The following is a 17,257-nucleotide window of genomic DNA, read 5'->3' as shown; positions in this document are numbered from 1 at the left end:
GATTGACTTATTTCACTCAGCATAATGTCCTCCAGTTTCATCCATGTTATGAGATGGTTCACAGATTCATTGTTGTTCTTTCTCGTTGCATAGTACTCCGTTGTGTGTATGTACCATAGGTTGTTTCCATCGTTTTGCTATTGTGAACAATCCTGCATTATTCTTGTTCTTGAATATTGCTTTGGCTATTCGGGGCCTCAGTGATGGAATCTACATTGTTGGATTTGGGGGTATTGGGTGAGTTTTCACTTTTAAGAAGCTAGAGTTGTGTCTGGTGCTCTAGTTGGCACTCAGTATAAGTTAACTGCTCTTGTCATTACTGATATTGTGTGCCAGGCCATCTGAAGTTGCTGGCTGTACCTGGTTGAGAGAAATAGTGTCTGAGGATGAATCTGTGCTGGAAAGAGCTGGACCCTGGAGTGGGCAGATAGAGCCTGGATTTGGCTCGAGTACATGACTTCATGGAGCCTGGGCCTCTCCTCTGGTCAGATGGTGGTGCTAGTACTAAGGGGGGTGTCGGGGTTCCATGAGCTCTGTGAAGAGCCTGGTCGCTAGCGGCCCTGGGCAGAAGTCTTGGCCCCTTCCTTTGTGTTGCTCCTGCAGCCCCTCGTGGGCCTTCAACCTCACTCATGTGTTTCTGCTGAGGTGGATGTGGCTCCTGAGGATGATCTGTGTCCAGAGTATGTGGCACCTGGCCATCAGGACCGGACCTGAGTGAGTTCCTCCGTACACCTGGAATGACGTTAGACCTCTGAAGTTTTGTGCCATTAATGCCATTTGCCCATGCAGGCACTTTGGGGAGAAAAGCAGTAGCGAGAGGGAAGAATTACATTATTCTGAGCGACATTCTGAGCCTCTGGTGACAGTGACCAGCTGTGACGTCCTGCTCCGTGATGCTAGCTTGTGTGTGTTTGGGAGTTTGTGTGGTTTGCTCTGTGGCTGCTAGGAGTGGGGCCGAGACGTGGCACGAAGTTGTTGACACAGCCAGGCTGCCACCTGGAAGAGCATGTGATGAGAGTGTCTGAGTGTCTGGGGCCGTCTGTGAGTCCAGGCTGAGGAGCCAATGTGATGACATGCAGCAGTGCAGGAGGGCAGGAAGACCTTGTGGCCTGGTGTGTTCAGATTTGAGGATGGTGAATCCTAAGAGACCCCTTGAGCTTAGAAACAGGGAGCTAAGGGGTCACAAGACCAAAAAAAAGAAAAAAAAAGAATTAAAATATTATGATGTTTGCATTGATTCCCTGTTGGAATGATAATATTTCAGATGTATTGAGTTTGATGAAATATATTGTCAACATCAATCTGGTTTCCTCCTTCTCAAAATTTGCCTCCTTGAAAATTTAAACTTGGGTTTGTGGCTCACGCTGCGGTTCTGCCGGGCTGTGCGGTAGAGCCCTTTGGATGTCTTGCTCACAGTCTGGTCTGGAATGTGCCCCCTCAGGCTCGGATGCTGCCTCTCCTGACTCTTGTACCCTAGGGCGCCCACTGTTACCTTGTCCTTTGAGCTTTAATTGTTTTGTGTCTTGTTCTCACCAGGTTTCCTCCCCTCAGCTCGATTGTAGGCTCTCTAAGGGCAGGAGCTGTTCCAACACGTGTCGTGTAACTGAGCTTCCTGCACACACAGACCTCCATGAATGCATTTTCCTGTTAGTCAGTCATTTGCCAATTTCCTTCCTCCTGGAGAAGCTAGAAGCTAGAATTGACTTCAGACCCAATTTGCCAAATGCTAGCTGAACATCGCTTCCCTGCCCCATGACCCATGTCCCTCCCCCCCCCCCCCCCCCCCCAACTTCCTGCATCCCTCCTGGGCCCTGCTATGCCTTTCCTCCCTCTTGGACTCTCCCTCCCCTCCATGTCCTGCATCTCTTTGGACTCCCCACCCCCACAGTGTCCTTCATCTGCATGTGACGCTGGTTTTCTGCGTCCCAGCTACTGGGTCCAGGGTCCCTAGGCTGACCTTGGCACTACAGCCGGGGTCACCTTTGTGAGGCACACAGGCCACTCCCTGCTATGTCTGTGGTGATGCCAGTGCTACGCTGACCCTGGAACCAACAAGCTGTGTCCCCTAGCCAGCTCCTCGCTGCCTCAGCTGCTCACTGACGCCCCCCAGAACCAGCAGATGTTTTGCCTAGGGCATGGGAATGGAGTGAGGTGGCACATCTTGGGGTGAGGAGGGTGGGCATTTGTGTGCACAGTGGATTGCTTCCAGTCCTCACCCCTTGCTGTGAGACCTCTTGCTCATGTCCATGCCACGGCTGCTGGGCGGCCTTTCCCTCTACCAGGGCTGCCCCACCCCTCTGCTGCAGTCTCCCAGGCGCCCATCTCCCCTCCAGGTCCACCGTCTGGCCCTCCCACCGCAGGCTCCTCTCTGCCCATCTCTGCTCTGGTACCTTCTACGAGCCTCATTTAATTTACTGATTTGGGTGAGCGCTTACAAATTTGGTTCCTACAGAATGCATCTATCAAGCAAACTATATCATTCTAGCAACTAACTTCAGTCGATCCTCATTATCCACAGATTCTGTATTTGCGAATTCACCTACTCACTAAAATTTATTTGTGACCTGAAAATCAATACTCGAGGTGCTTCCATAGTCATTCACAGACATGTCCAGAGCGGTCACCTGCCACGCACATTCCCAGCTTAGGTTGAACAGGGCTGGTTCTGTGTTCGAGGGCCTTTCCAGTCCATCACTGCTATGAATAACGAGAATTGAGTGTAGGCAGTGATAATAACTACATAAATTTATCAAGCTCTTACTCTAAGCTGAACTCACTTAACCCTCAAGGCCATCCTAGGTTGGTGGGTGCTAGTATTCCCTTTCCGTGGCAGACATGGGGCACAGGGGGTGCTTAACGTGAGGCCAGCAGCTTGGAGGTGGGGGAGCAGGATTTCAGCCGGGCGGTGAGGCCCCAAGGCCTGTGAGTTGCCCTGCCCTGCTGGGGCTCTGGCACCGGTGAGCCAAGTCATGCTGTGCCGAGCCTGTCCAGGTGTGCAGTGGGGCAGTGGCCACGCTCATGCTTTCCCTCTTGCCCTAGACTTCGACCTGCACCACTTCTGGCGCTGGAGCAGCTTCTCAGACTATGTGCAGTGCGTGCTGGCCTTCTCAGGCGTGGCGGGCTACGTCACCTACCTATGCATCGACTCGACCCTCTTTGTGGAGACGCTGGGCTTCCTGGCTGTGTTCACCGAGGCCATGCTGGGCGTGCCGCAGCTGTGCCGCAACCACCGCCACCGGTCCACCGAGGGGATGAGGTAGGATGGTGTGCGGCCGCAGAGGCACACCTTGCACCTGCCGCTTTGTTTCCAAGCTTGCTGAGGAGTTCGCCTCTGGCTCTCTGGCTTATGAGTGCACACATTAGGATGACGGGCATCGTCTTGTGGGCTGAAATCCTCTCACGGGCAGGTAATGGCCTCTGCACCTGTGAGCAGCTCCTTAGGGTGGTGGAGGATGGGGCTGCGGAGCGGACAGAGGGAGAGGGTGCCCAGCCTGTGCAGACCAGTGTCCCCAGACAGGAGCAGGGGTATGTGGGGAGCCAGGCTGCCATCCCTGTAAATGCAGGAGTGCTGGGGCTGGACAGATCTCAAGGCCATGCGGTGGAGCTACTGGCCCTGCCCAGGCCTCAGTGTCCACACGCACCAGAGCTGGGATCAGCACTGGACCTGCCTGAGTCAACTTGAGCTGCCTGGCATGCCTCACTGGTGGCCCACATACCTTCCCTATGCACCGGGGCTCCTCTCTGATAGACACCCACCTGGCCCCACGCCTCCCAGCACCTGGACCCCAGGCGGGCACTTGCCTGTGTCCTGCAAGCCCCAGTCTCACTGAGCCTCAGCACCCCTGGCAGCTTTTACACGCATAGGTAACCTGCCTACCCCTCAGTCGGCCCCCAGAGGTGGGGTGCGGATGGGCATTTTCAGGAACCTCCTGGGTGGTTTGAAGGGGCTGGGGTTCAGGAATCCCTGTCTGCAGCACTCGGGTGGCCCTGATTGCACCATCTTAACAGGTCTGGCCCCCCACGCACTGCGCAAACCACTGGAGGTGGGGTCTGTATCCCCATCTATCTCGTCAGAATCTGGTGCAGTGTTTGGCAAATTACACAGTTCAGCAAACATTTATTAAAGACAGGAAGAGTGGGTGCTCTAGCTCACACCTAGAGAGAGGAGAGTACTGGGGGCCTCTCGTCCATGTGGGGGATCTGCCAGTGTAGGCAACTGGCCGATCGTCTAATTCTTGGGGAGTCTGATGCATCACAGCCCAGGCTGGAGGACCCATCCTGGGCAGCAGTCAGTCCAGTATGGGAGGCATCAAAGCAGAGCCTCTCCCTAATGCAGCTTCCAGGCCACTGGAGGTCCATGTTGCTCTGCAGAAACAGCCATGGGTGTTTGTGTTTCTAGCCGGAGGCTCAGCTGCATCTTTTGGAAGATGATGCTATGAAGGAAGAGCAGACAGGAGTGGCATTTGCCTTTGGAACAAGGGATGGCGGAGTGGTGGCGTGGTGGCTTGGCTGACTGGGGGAGCAGCCTCTCTCAGACCTCGTCCTAACCTCAGCCCCTCTCTTCCTGTGGCTTCTCCTCCCCCTCTTCTGGGCGGGCTGGGTACAAGGAGGCAGAGAGCAAGAACAGAGCGAATTCCAGGGAACAGCCGTGAGGAGGTCCACAGCCCCCTAGGTGGTTCCTCTTCGCTTTCCTAGGAGTGCCAGTTTGTCACTTATGCTCACTTTCTGAAGGACCCTCCTTCGGCATTTGCGCTAGATGCTGCCAGGCACCCCGGGCTCTCTGTCCTCACAGGGTGGGAGGGAGTGACCGGTGGTCACAGCCCCTGTGGGGGTACGGCGAGGGGCCAGCAGAGGCATCCTCCAGACCATGAACCCCTAGCGCAGAACGGGGAGACCTGTGCAGTTACTTCTACTGGTGCGCTTTCTACTTCATGTGATTTCAGTTATTGTCCAGTGTCCTTCCATTTGAGCCTGGGACGAGCTTTTAAAGCTCCTGGAATTTGTGGGCATCCTTGTTCCCAAAGGCACCACAGTTACTGTGATGTGCAGCCTGGTTTGGGTCTAGCTGAAGGTCTGTCAGCCCGTGGCCTCTTGGAGCCGCGTGTCACTGGGCGGGCACGTGACGTCACCGGGCTGGCACACTGCAGTGGGCGCCCCGCGTTGCTTGGCCACAGCCTGGAAATGGCCCCCGGCCACTGAGGCTTTGGCGCATGCTCTGGACATGGCTCAGCCCTCCCTCCCTTTGTGTGCCCTGCCACACGGCATTGTTCTTCCGTGCCTCCTCAGACTACCCTACCCCTGCCATGTTGGAGCGAGGTGGGCCTGGGCTCTCCCTCAGCCACTGCCAAAGGTAGCTCACAGGCTCTCAGTGCCGGCTGCATTGTTAGCAAGTGCCTGTTGAATTAGTCTGATTCAGGAGGCCTGTGGGAGGTCACGGCGGTGCCCTTGCATTCCAGTCCTCTCTGAGATGGAGCATCATGTTGCCACCGGATCAACTGGGACATGAGATTCTTGAATAATTGTTGTCATTTCCAAATGTGAGTCTGATAGAGTGTACGTGCTTCCTGGTGCAAAACCCTCTGGGGTGTATAACCATGTATTTAAAATGTGTACACATACAAATGAGTGCTTACATACACACATTAAATCAGGATTTTGGTGAGAGTGGTAATCTAAGCCTGAGAAAAGACAGCATAAAGTTTTCCTCTCCTTTTCTCTGAGGACCTCCTCACTCCCCGGTCTGAGATAGGAGAGGTGTACGTGCCTCCTAGAATCTGCTCAGGACTGCTGACCTCAACTCTGGTTTAAGTAGATTAGTAAGATGTTTAAGATGACATCAGGGACCAGCGTCATAAGAATATGAAGAGACCTGTGAATGTCTGTTTATATAGAATATAACTTTCATAGGCTCGTGTCAGACCTCCTTCTGGAAAGTCCTGCTTCAGGGGTTTGTTTAAAGGATGTGTGCATACATGTGCATACACACGCACACACATACATATGGACAAACGTGGGCACACACGTATATGCACATCTGTGTGCACGTGTACACACAGAGCACACAGCACACTCACACATGCATGTGGACACATGAACACACACGTATATGGACACATGAGCAACACATGTATATGGCTACATGAGCACACACATGTATATGGACACATGAACACACGCATGTATATGGACACATGAGCACACTCACACTTGCACACTTGTGTGCACATGCGCTCACACAGCACACTCACACGTGCACCACATGCACGTACACACTTTTTCTGCCTTGGAGCACAGGCTTTCTTGTAGCTGCCATAGGTATTTTTGAATTATGATTTCTTTTGAAATATATTAAGCGGTTGTAGCTTCTGAACAATGATAAAAAATGACAAAGCTTTTGAAAAACTATTTTGAAGTAACGGATTAATGCAGCAAGATCTAAAAGGCAAATTCTGTAAGAATATTTGCATTCTTCTTCCTCTACTTTTTACTAGATTGGAACAATATTTCCCAACAAGCAATTACTGGAGAGCCAGGGGGTGGGGTGTGAAAGATAAGAGGAAGCTCATCATTTAAAAACTATCAGCACTGGAACAGATTATTATTAAAGAGCCGGAAAGGAATATATTGGGAAGCCACTAGAGGTACAGGAAAGCATAAAGGCACAGAGCTTTGGAAAGGTGGTCCCTGGCTATGGTCACCCCAAGTAGCTATGTGAAGGGAAGGAAGGAGGGTGGTGGGCCTGGGGCCGAGGCCCCTTCCCAGGCAGGACTGAGTACTGTTTGACCCTATGGCCGCCCTATCCCCTCTCCCCTTTGGAAGACTGCGGGGCAATGAATTTACTTAATATGGCCCTTCTAGCCACGGTCTTTGTGACTCACACACAATATGATTGAGTGGGACTATGCAAATAAGGTATATGGAACCAGTGATGGTGGGGTTATGTGTCGAATTGGCTAGGCCACGAGTTCCCGTGTTGTATGGTTGTCCTCCATTTTATGTGTTGTGGATCCTGACCTCCACATGTTGATGAAGGAGGATTGGTGTGGGATGTGTCTTGGGTCACAGCCTTCCAGGAGGGCATGATTCAAGTCTCACCCTTATTCAAGTTACGCCCTTCCCTAGGGTATAGCCTGCCTCCAAAGTATGTATGTAGATGCCTGGTGGGGCTCTCTCTCTCTCTCTCTGCATATGGATCCCACTTCCAGTTAGTGATTGTCTAACCTCCACCAGCAGCCTATCATCTGACCTGATTCACCAGCTTCTGCAGCCTTGTGAGCCAGCAGCCTGTGGTCTGACCTGCCAGTTTGGGTTCGTCAGCCCCTGCAGCCACGTGGGTCGAGAAAAACCTACGCCTAACCAATGGATTTGGGACTTGCTGGCCTCCGCAACTGTGTGAGCCATTTCCTTGATACGGTTCGTGAGTTTTGTGAGACGTTTCAGTGAATTATGGAACCCAAAAAGACAGGAGGCAGAGTGCTGAGGAGAGGGGAATAGTTGATGTTAGAGATGATAGAGTGGTACAGTAGCTTGGAAAAGTTGGACATTTGTGACATCTTTAACCTCTGCCTCATAGGAACCAGCTGTGTGCTGATCCTTATAAAATAAATTATGCACTTAGAGCCGCAGCTCAGGCCCCCTTCCCAGGCCCTCTGCACGGTCCCACACAACTCCCTGCCAGCATGCCCCAGCAAGCAGCACCAGGGAAGGAGACTGTGCCCCTTAGACATGGGAGGTGAACTTGTCAAGTTGTGGGTTCCAGGGAGTCTGGGATGATGCAGTGGGAGGCAGGCTGGGGTTGGCTAGGGCTTTCTGCGGCTCCCAGTGGGCTGTCTGGGACCTAGTCCTCTGTGACCTGGTGGCTGGGGTGAGGCAGTCTGCAAGGTTGGCTGGGGCTCAGCCAGGGCTGTTGGGAGGGGACTTCAGCTCACTCTTCAGCCCCACCTGTCCGGCTCCTGGGGAACTTTGGGGCTGACTGGTCCGGGATCCCAGCCTACCTGCTGTGTCACCCTGGGTGCCCCGTTCCTGTGTCTCTGTCCTCGTCCGGAGCAGGTGGTCAAGCAGGCCCTTTGTCATGTTCTGGGGCCAAAGGAGTGGGCATCATGAGCATTGGGGGCAACACCTGCAGGCCCACGGCAGCCACATATCTGGCCGAGGTTGGCCTGGTGCTGCCTCCCAGCTGTTTGTGAACCGTCCCGTCCACACCCAACTGTCCTGAGCCCGCAGTGTGGCTGATCCTGCCCAGTGTTTGGCCACCCACATCTGGGGCCTTGGATGCCCTTCCCCTAGCAGCCCCCGTGCCCCACTCGTGGCTACTTCCCCCACAAGTAGTCCCCTGGGGAGCAGTCCCTGCACCCCACACCTGCCAGCAACCGCATCCTCACCCACCCTTCTGTGTGCCCGGCACCTGGCACCCCACACGCCGGGCCCACACACACCCTACTCCCCACACCCTGTCCCATCCTGCACCCTGCCCCATGCTTTGCAAAATTAAGCCAGACCCCAGAAAACTTCTCCACTATAATCACAGTTTTCTATTTTACAATTGCCTTTTGTCGTCTGTGGAAAATGTGAATGTGGCTCAGATGAGCTCTTTTCATAATTTGCTTTTCTAGTAAGGTTTTAGAATAAGAGGACATTAAAATTAAATTACAGCTTAAATGTGCCCTAAATGACAGCTTACTTCATATGTGACACTCCCCCCTCCAAAAAAAAAAAAAATGCTGTGAAATTTGGAAGAAAATGAGCTAGAAAGAAGGCTGGTTGACCTTACGTTGTACACTGACAATGAGTCCAATTTCAGGGAAGGAATTACGGGCTAGAGAGTATATGGAGGCCCGAGGAGGAGGAAATTCAGCCTGGGTTTGTGTTGACCATTTCCAGAAAGTTGGTCTCAGCCTTGGTAGTTGAAAACCTCCGGTAAAACCCAGCAGTCCCACCCATTTATTACCCATAAACTGCTGAGCACTTATGATAGCAGCAAATTGCCAAGTTGATTTAGCTTAGCTTTCTGAGTCACGGAAAGGGGGAATGCGTTTCCTTAGAGGAAACGTCCTTTGGTAAGTGTTTGCAAGTGGGGACAGTGCAGTGTTTTCATCCTTGAGCTCTGAGCTTTCCACATAGAAGGAGAAGAATGTGCAGGCATGTGTGTGTGCGTGCGTGTGTCCAAGTGTTTTGTGTTGTGTCCATGTGTGGTATGTGTATGTGTGTGTGTGGGAGTGTGTTGTGTTTGTGGCTGTGTGGTGTGTGCTGTGTGTGGTGTGCATGTATGTGAGTGCATGTACGTGTGAGTGTGCATATGCATGCATGTGAGTATGTATGGTGTGTGAGTGCTTGTGTGTGTGTGATTTGTGGCATGGGAGTATGTGAGTATATGTGCATGTGTGTGTATTGGAACTCACTGTAAAACCAGAGGGAAGAAGCGTGAGTAGTGTTCCTGGGATGTCAGAAACCATAGCACTGGGGTCAATCCTCAGCCCTAGAGACATTTTTTGCTTTTGCCCCTGGGCTCTGCACATTGAAGGAAGAAGGTGGAGTGAGGACCCAGAGGAGGGGATAGTTTGGGACCGCCCAGTGAGGAGGCAGTGAAGGAAGGCCTTGTAGGAAGTCTCTGTGGATCAGCTGAATAGGTTCAGAGCTGGATTTGGGGTCAGGCCATGGGTTTGAAATTGAATGCCATCTTCACACTTTTCTCCCACTAGCTTTGGAGAAATTACTTAGCCCAACTGAATCTCAGTTTCCCCAGCTGGAAATAGAGTAATAAACACATGCTCGGGAGGGCTGTGAGAGTCATAGAGTGACCACATGCAGCAGCTTGTGTGGTCCTGCACTGCAGAGGGGCCCTGGAAGCAGTGGCCAGGGTCAGCACGTGTGCCCGAGGGCCGAGGAGGAGCAGGCCAGAGCCCGGCAGGGGCTGAGTGGAGGAGTGGAGTCCAGCTAGGACTGAGGTCCAGTAAGACCAGGATGCAGCACTTGGCCATGGTTCTGATCTGGGCTACCGTCTCGGGCACTGTGGGCTTGCCGGACCAGCCAGCATCTGCCCCAGGGGTACCAACAGAGGTGTTCCACTCACGAGGGCTACCCTCCTTCTGAGGACAGCCTGGTCTCCAGCAACACTGTGTACAGGTGCACCAGAGGTGCAGACCACGAGGCACCTCCAGGCCGTCCATGGGACCTCTGAGGGAGGCCGCCCCAGACCTCAGACAATAGCGCTTTCCTCCCTGACTTCTTGGTGGTTCACGCACACCGTCTTCCTTCTTGTCTCCTGGCCCAGTCTGATTTGGCAAGCCCTGTTCCTGCCTCCCACCCTGTCTCTGCCTCAGGAAGCTTTTCCTTGGCACTTGCATTCGTTCTCTTGTTTATTTGGAGGGAGGGTCTCTGAGTCTCCTATTAAAATTTGAATAGCCCTGGGGAAGACTTGTCTTGAGCTTTTTATTCTGTAAGATTAAACTAAACACTACTTTGCTGAGCCCTGAGCCACAGTGGGCTCTCTCCCCTCATTCACTGCCTTCTGCAGAAACCTCTGTTGGTTTCTGTGCATCTCCCAGAAATGCTTCCCTGCTGGTGCTGATTTTCCATTGGAAAGTGCAGAGGTCTGTGCAGGGGGAGCACTGGCTGGCTGGTGCTGGCAGGCTGCAGCATCTTGGTACTTCAAAGGGGCTGGTTTGGCTTTGGGCTGACCAGCTGCCCACAGCCTCCCGGGTACCCAGCTGCCTGGTTCGAGGCTGCCTTTGAAGCCAGTGTGCCTGCGCTGTCCGCTCCGTGCCATGGTGAAGACTGCCTTTGGCCACAACTGGGGCTTGATTAAATCTCGGCCTGTTCCTCTGCCCATGCCTTGGGGGTGTAGTTCCCACGATTTTGTCCTTATGGCCCTGTGATTCCTCCCTGGGGTTCTGGATCTACAAGTCAGGCAAGTTCCTGTCTTGGACAGCACACCCAGCACAGCCTAGCCTGCTCCCCTGGTCTGACTGTGCTTTCTGCACGCAGCTGTGGGCATCCCTGCTTGTGACCCTGCATCCTCCCAGTGGTTGGCATCTGAGCCCGGTGTTGAATTATTCACGGGCTGAGCTCCTTTGTCTCGCTGCTGCTTAACTCTGAGATTCTGAGTTGGTTCAAGACAGAATTCAGACAGAGAAAGGCAGAGCTTAAATTCAGACACATCAGTAGTTAAAGTAGAAACGGTGTGATCACACTAATTACAGGAAAGATCTTGTCAGATTGATTAAAGAAACAAGACCGAACTACCTACTGTCTATAAGAAACCCACTCTACATATAATGCTAAAATCAAAACCAAACCAAACTCATTGCTGTGAAGTCAATTCTGACTTATAGTGACCCTATAGGACAGAGTAAAACTGCCCCATGGGGTTTCCAAGGAGCGGCTGGTGGATTTGAACAGCTGACCTTTTGGTTAGCAGCCATAGCTATTAACCACGGCGCCACCAGGGCGCCACATATAATGCAAAAGATTGATTAAAAATAAAAAGATGAGGAAGACATGCCATACATAAACTAATCAAAGAAGTTGGGAGTGGCTGTATTAATATCAGACAAAGTTGACTCCAGAGTGAAGAAAATTACCAGGATAAAGAGGGACTTTACATAATGATAAATGGGCCAGTTTATCAAGAAAACGTAGCAATCTTTAATGTGTATGCACTTAACAACAGAGCCTTAAAATACATAAAGCCAAAACTGATAGAAATTAAGAGAAATGGACAAATGCACAATTATAGGGAATTTAACACTCCTCAGTCATTATAAGAAAAAGACAGAAAATCAGCAAGGATAGAGAAAACCTGAGCAATACCACCAACCAACTGGATCTTATTGATATTTACAGAGCACTCCACCCAGAATACACATTCTTTTCAAATGCTCATTGGTCATTCACTAAGCTAGACCATATCCTGGGTCATAAAACAAATCTTAACAAACTTAAAAGAATTGAAATAATCTGAAGAGTATTCTGTGACTATAATATAATTAAACTAGAAATTAAGAACAGAAAGATGTCTTGAAAATCCCCAGATACTTGGAAAATAAGCAGCATGCTTCTAAATAATCCATGATTCAAACAGGAGGTCTCAAAGGGAATTAGAAAATATTTTGAACTGTATGAAAATAAAATACCATATTAAAATCTGTGGGATGCAGTTAAAGAAGTGTGTAGAGGGAAATTTATAGCATTAAAATACTTTGTAAAGAAGAAAGGTTCAGAATATTAATCCAAGCTTTCACCTTAAGAAACTAGAAAACAAAATGCAAATAAACCCAAAGCAAGCAGAAGGAAGGAAATAATAAAGATAGCATAAAGCAATGAAATTGACCATAGAAAAACAATAGAGAAAATAAATTAACCCAGAAGCTGGTACTTTGAAAGGATCATTAAATTGATAAACCTGTAGCCAGACTGACAAAGAAGAGAGAAAACACAAATTACCAACATCAGGAATGGAAGAGGGTACTCTATAGACCCCACAGACATTAAAAGGTAACACTCTGAACAACTCCATGCCATAAATTCAACAATGCAGACATAATGAACAAATTCCTTGAAAACCATTGTTGTGGGTTAGATTGTGTCTCCCTAAAAGATATGTTGAAGTCCTAATCCCAGTACCTATGAATGTGACCTTATTTGGAAATATGGTCTTTGCAGATCTAATCGAGTTAAGAGGAAGTCATACTGGATTAGGGTTTCCTTATAAGAAGAGGAGAGACACAGAGACATAGGGAGAAGGCCATGTATAAATGGAGGCAGAGATTGGAGTGATGCATCTATAAACCAAGGGACACCAACGATTGCCAGCAACCACCAGAAGCTAAGAAGAGGCAAAAAAGAATTCTCCTTTAGAGCCTTCAGAGAGAACATGGCCCTGCGGATACCTTGATTTTGGAGTTTTAGCTTCCAGAACTGTGAGGAATAACTTTCTGTTGTTTTAAGCCATCCAGTTTGTGGTACTTTGTTACAGAAGCCCTAGGAAACCACTACTACCGTGAACTACCAGAACTTCCCCAGGAAGAAATAGATAACCTAAATAGTCCTATATCTAATAAAGAAATTGAATTCATAGATTAAAATATTTGGGAAAAGATCTTAGGGAAGCCAGAAATCTGGATTTTTGTTTTTTACACAGAATTAGTTATCAGCTAACTCTAAAACATTTTGAAGCACTGTGTGAGCCAACACTGCAAGTCAAATAAAATGTATCTAAAACATAATAAAATGTTTTAGGCATGGAGAGCCTCTCTACTCCTTTGCAGCTTTCCAAGCCTTAAATCACGGAGGGCATGGGCTGGGCGCCTGCCATGTGTACACAGGATCATAATCCTCACATGGAGGTTCTGAGAGAGGAGGCTTCTTATCCTGGCCTTATAAATAAAAATGGGCTGAGGCTTAGGGAGATTGAAGCTGTGGCAGGGAGCTGAGGCAGGGAGGGCGGATCTGGACCGGGGCTGTTCGTGCCTTTTTTCTGCAGAGCCTCCTCATGCCAGCAGGTTGGCACCTTGCTGAGGGCTGCCGTGTCCTGGGGTCTGTGCCGGTGGGTCTGCAGTTCTGACCTGTGTCTTGTCTGCTCTGGGGACCCTGAGCCAGGCAGGCTTGTCCCGGGGAGAGCTGCACACGCCCCCTCCCTGCAGGAAGCTCTCCGTAGTCTGGTTTAATTAGCTGGAAAAGATTCAGCCTGCCAATGCAAATGTGTCTAATTTAAACACATTTCATGCAGAAAAATACATCGTGCTTATTTTCATTACTTGGCAGGCTGTGCTCTTAAATGCTGGGTGCAAACAAGAGATGTGTGTAGAATATAGGCAGTAAGTGGCGATTGTTCCTAATTTGCTCCCCATGGTTTTATGTGCCTTTAGGGCTAGTCTAATGGAGGAGACATGGAAGCGGTTTGCAGGGAAGGTTTGCTTCCAGTAATGGAGTCACCCTGAATTATGAGTAAGATGGTCTGGACCTCGCATCCCCCAAGAGTCCCGCTTGGCTCTGCTGTGTGCAGGGTTGGGTGCCAGGCGGAGAACCGCCATTGGCTTGTGGTTCACGTCCTCAGCACCCCTGGATGCCGGGATGGGGCGTTCAGGGGTGAGAGCCACTCTTTGGAGGCCTTGCAGACGTTACACTCGAGCCCCAGGCATCCTGCTCCTCCATGTTCTGTGCCGTGTCCCAGCCATGTGCCCCCTGCCAGGTGCCCCATCACACACGGGCTGGATGCAAGAGCTCCCACGCAGATGGCCTCTGAAGGTGGCCCAGGGCAGCGTCCCAACGCCTGGTCTCCATTGCTCTTGGAGGGCTGAGGCCACTGCACCTGGTCCAGCTCTGTCTCCTGTGCAATGTGTCTCTCCCATCTTGGCCTCTGCACCTTTAGAACTGTACTCCCTATGGGGCACAGCCAAGCACCTGGTGATCCTCCAAAGAGTACCCCCTTCCCTTGGGAATTGGGGTCCCCTGGCATAAGAGCCGCATTTACACAGAGCCCCTGTCCTGCAAGGCCCGGTAGAGACTACCCTGACCCCTATGTGTCTCTCCACAGCATCAAGATGGTGCTGATGTGGACCAGCGGTGACACCTTCAAGACGGCCTACTTCCTGCTGAATCACGTGCCGCTGCAGTTCTCCATCTGCGGCCTGCTGCAAGTGTTCGTCGACCTGGCCATCCTGCTGCAGGCCTACACCTATGCCCGCCGCCCCCCAAAGCCGGCTCCCCACGCTGCTCACCCCGCCAGTGCCAAGGCCCTCTGAGCTGGCAGGGGTGAGACCTGATGCCTGCTGCCCGCTGAGGGGCAAGGGGATCCTGCAGAGGGTGGGAAGGGTCTGGGGGAGTTGGGGAGCAAGTGGGGTCCCTGAGTGCGGGGCTTGCAGGTGACAGGCGAGGGCACAGGGGGGCCGGGTGCTCTCCACTGAGAATGTGCCTGCAGGTGGATTTTACACCCCAAGGTGGGTTTCTGTTGTCTTTAGGTGATTGCAAAAGTGAGTCGCTCCCTACTTCCCCCCAAAACACCTGGATGAACCTTGAATATGTTCCTGCCACATAAGGATGCAGCATGGGGTGGTGGCAGCCAGGAGGGGTGCCTCGTTCCACGTGCTGGCCCTGCTGGTCAGGCAGCCATGCTGCTCTGGATGGGGCAGGACACTATGCTTTGGGCCAGGGGCACCTTGAGGTGGGGTGGGGGTGAGAGAGCAGGAACAGAAATAGTGTCAGAGGATAGTGGTCCCTGGACTGCAGAACATGCAGACAGACTACCCCGCCACCCAGGCCTGACACCCTTTGTGTGACGGTGTGTGATGGGATCGCCTCAGAGAGGGCAGACCAGAGAGGCCGATGGTCGAGGCGGGCTGTTATAGGAACCCAGTGTTAAGGGAAGGAGGCCATCTGTGTGCATTTTCATCTGTGCCGTCTGCTTACATGGTGGAGTTGGCTCTCTGAGGTGGCTTTAGAGCTGGTGCCCCATGGGACGGTGTGGCCCAGGCTACGTCAGCAGTATCTGAGGCAGCCCTGTGCATCAGGACTCCCTCCTGGCTCCATGGCCTTGATGTCTCTGGGGATGAGTGGGCAAGCAGGCATTGCTGGAACATGCTCCAGGGTGTTGGAATCAGAACCTGAGCCATGGGTGGCGGGTGGGGGTGGGAGGCCTCTATGAAGGCCCCAGACAGGACCTTGCACCTCAGCGTGGGCTTATGGGAAGGCCAAGGGGCCGAGTTGGCTATGGAGATGTGGCCCTGGCTGCCTGCCTGGGAGTCCTCCACTTGGGGGTGTTTTACCCTCTGTTCTGGGTGTCGTGTGGATGCTCAGGGCATGGCCTTGGAGCCCACCTCCTAGCACAGTTTCAGGAGAGGGGGTCTCTGAGGGCAGGCCCCCTCCCCCGCAGGAGTTCTGGTACCTCCGACCGCTCTCAAGCTTAAAGTGACCTTACAGATCCCTGCCTGCCGCCCCGCCACCTGGCTGCCCACCGTCCATGCATTCTGCATCTGGCTGTGCTGGAGCCATGTGCCTGCAGACAGCTGCTTCCCCATTGTGTGAGATAAGCTCCCCCACATCCAATTTCAAATGAGCCCCAGCCCACCACGGCCTCTGTTCCACAGGCCCTGCCCACGGCCAGTTCCTTTCTGCTGGGCAGAGGGGCCGTCTGCAGATGGGACGGTGTCCGCGGCCAGCACCAAAGCTGGGGGCAGTGTGTAGTGTTGCCGCTGCCCTCTCCTGAGTTTTGCCTGAGGACTCGAGTGTTGAGTGAGGGCCTCGCTTAGCTCTCGGGCCTGTAAGATGCTTTGGAGTGTTTATTTTTAAAAAATGGTGGGGACGTCTGCAGAGGCAATTACCTCCAGATGAAAACCCGACTCAAGCACAGTTACTGTGTGAATGAATGTATCCTAGTCCGGCCGTTGTGGCGAGTTGAAATCAATAAATGACTCACGGACTCAGTGTGCTTTGGCGTGGAATGGAATGCACCTGCTGGGGCGGAAGGGTCAGGACAGTCCTGTGTCTTTGTTTACCCGATGAGGGCGGGTGTCCCTGGTGCTAGCCTCCAACTGGACAGTGGGGGTCCAAGCCCCCATCTGCAGGCCAGGTGGGTGAGCACAGGCCCCTCGCAGGTGCTGCTCTATACCCTGCTGTGACCTGGGGCTGCCCACCTCCTGGGGCCAGACCTGCCCATTCTAGAGGCAACTGCTTGCAACAGGGCTGGGCCTATGGCAGGGCCCCTGCATCCAGGTTCTGGCCCGTTTGCAGGGGGGTTGACCCCTTCTCTTGCACCACCGAAGGAGCCCAGCTTCTGCCAGTTCACACATTCAGGACCTTCTCCTTCCCACCAACTCACTGCTGCCTTAGAGGGTGAGAGTCTCATTTAAAGTCCTAGAGAATGTTTTAAGGGCAAGTAATCGGCTGCTAACTGAAAGGTTCGCAGTTCAAAACCACCCAGCGGCTCCCCTGGAGAAAGACTTGGCGATCTGCTCCTATAAAGAGTACAACCTAGAAAACCCTATAGGGCAGTTCTGTTCTGTTACATGGGGTTGCTATGACTTGAAATTGACTCCACGGCACCTAACAAGAAGAAGAAGAAGATTACAGGTGGGAGCAATACGTGTTTGTTTGGAATGAGCAATTTTTTTTTTTTCTCATGCAGAGTATTTAAGTTTAGGGGCAAGGTATGAGCGTCTCATCAAAAAAACAGTTGAAGATCACGTTTACCCAAACCCTAAATCTTATTTTTACAGTTCTTTCTTTCAACAAGGAGAATATTTTGGAAATGGGAACAAAGTGA

General features: G+C 51.8%; 1 protein-coding gene across 8 annotated transcripts in view; it reads left to right on the top strand.

The window, feature by feature from the left end:
* The window catches only part of SLC66A2 (solute carrier family 66 member 2), a 50,072-nt gene extending 33,608 nt beyond the window's left edge, over positions 1-16,464 (top strand). The window contains exons 5-7 of one of the 8 annotated variants that reach the window (XM_023741222.1): positions 3,040-3,256; positions 7,231-7,390; positions 14,534-14,714. In XM_023741222.1, the coding sequence (XP_023596990.1) occupies positions 3,040-3,256; positions 7,231-7,390; positions 14,534-14,566 (410 nt within the window). In that variant the 3' untranslated portion in view covers positions 14,567-14,714. The other 7 variants (XM_023741224.1, XM_023741226.1, XM_023741225.1 and 4 more) reach the window with 7 other exon arrangements.
* The last annotated feature ends 793 nt before the right edge of the window (positions 16,465-17,257 follow it).

The sequence above is a fragment of the Trichechus manatus genome, unplaced genomic scaffold (assembly GCF_000243295.1).
Source record: "Trichechus manatus latirostris isolate Lorelei unplaced genomic scaffold, TriManLat1.0 scaffold00176, whole genome shotgun sequence".
Taxonomy (NCBI): Eukaryota; Metazoa; Chordata; class Mammalia; order Sirenia; family Trichechidae; genus Trichechus; species Trichechus manatus.
Note: the sequence above shows the minus strand (reverse complement) of the source record. Positions and strands in the feature narration are given on the sequence as shown.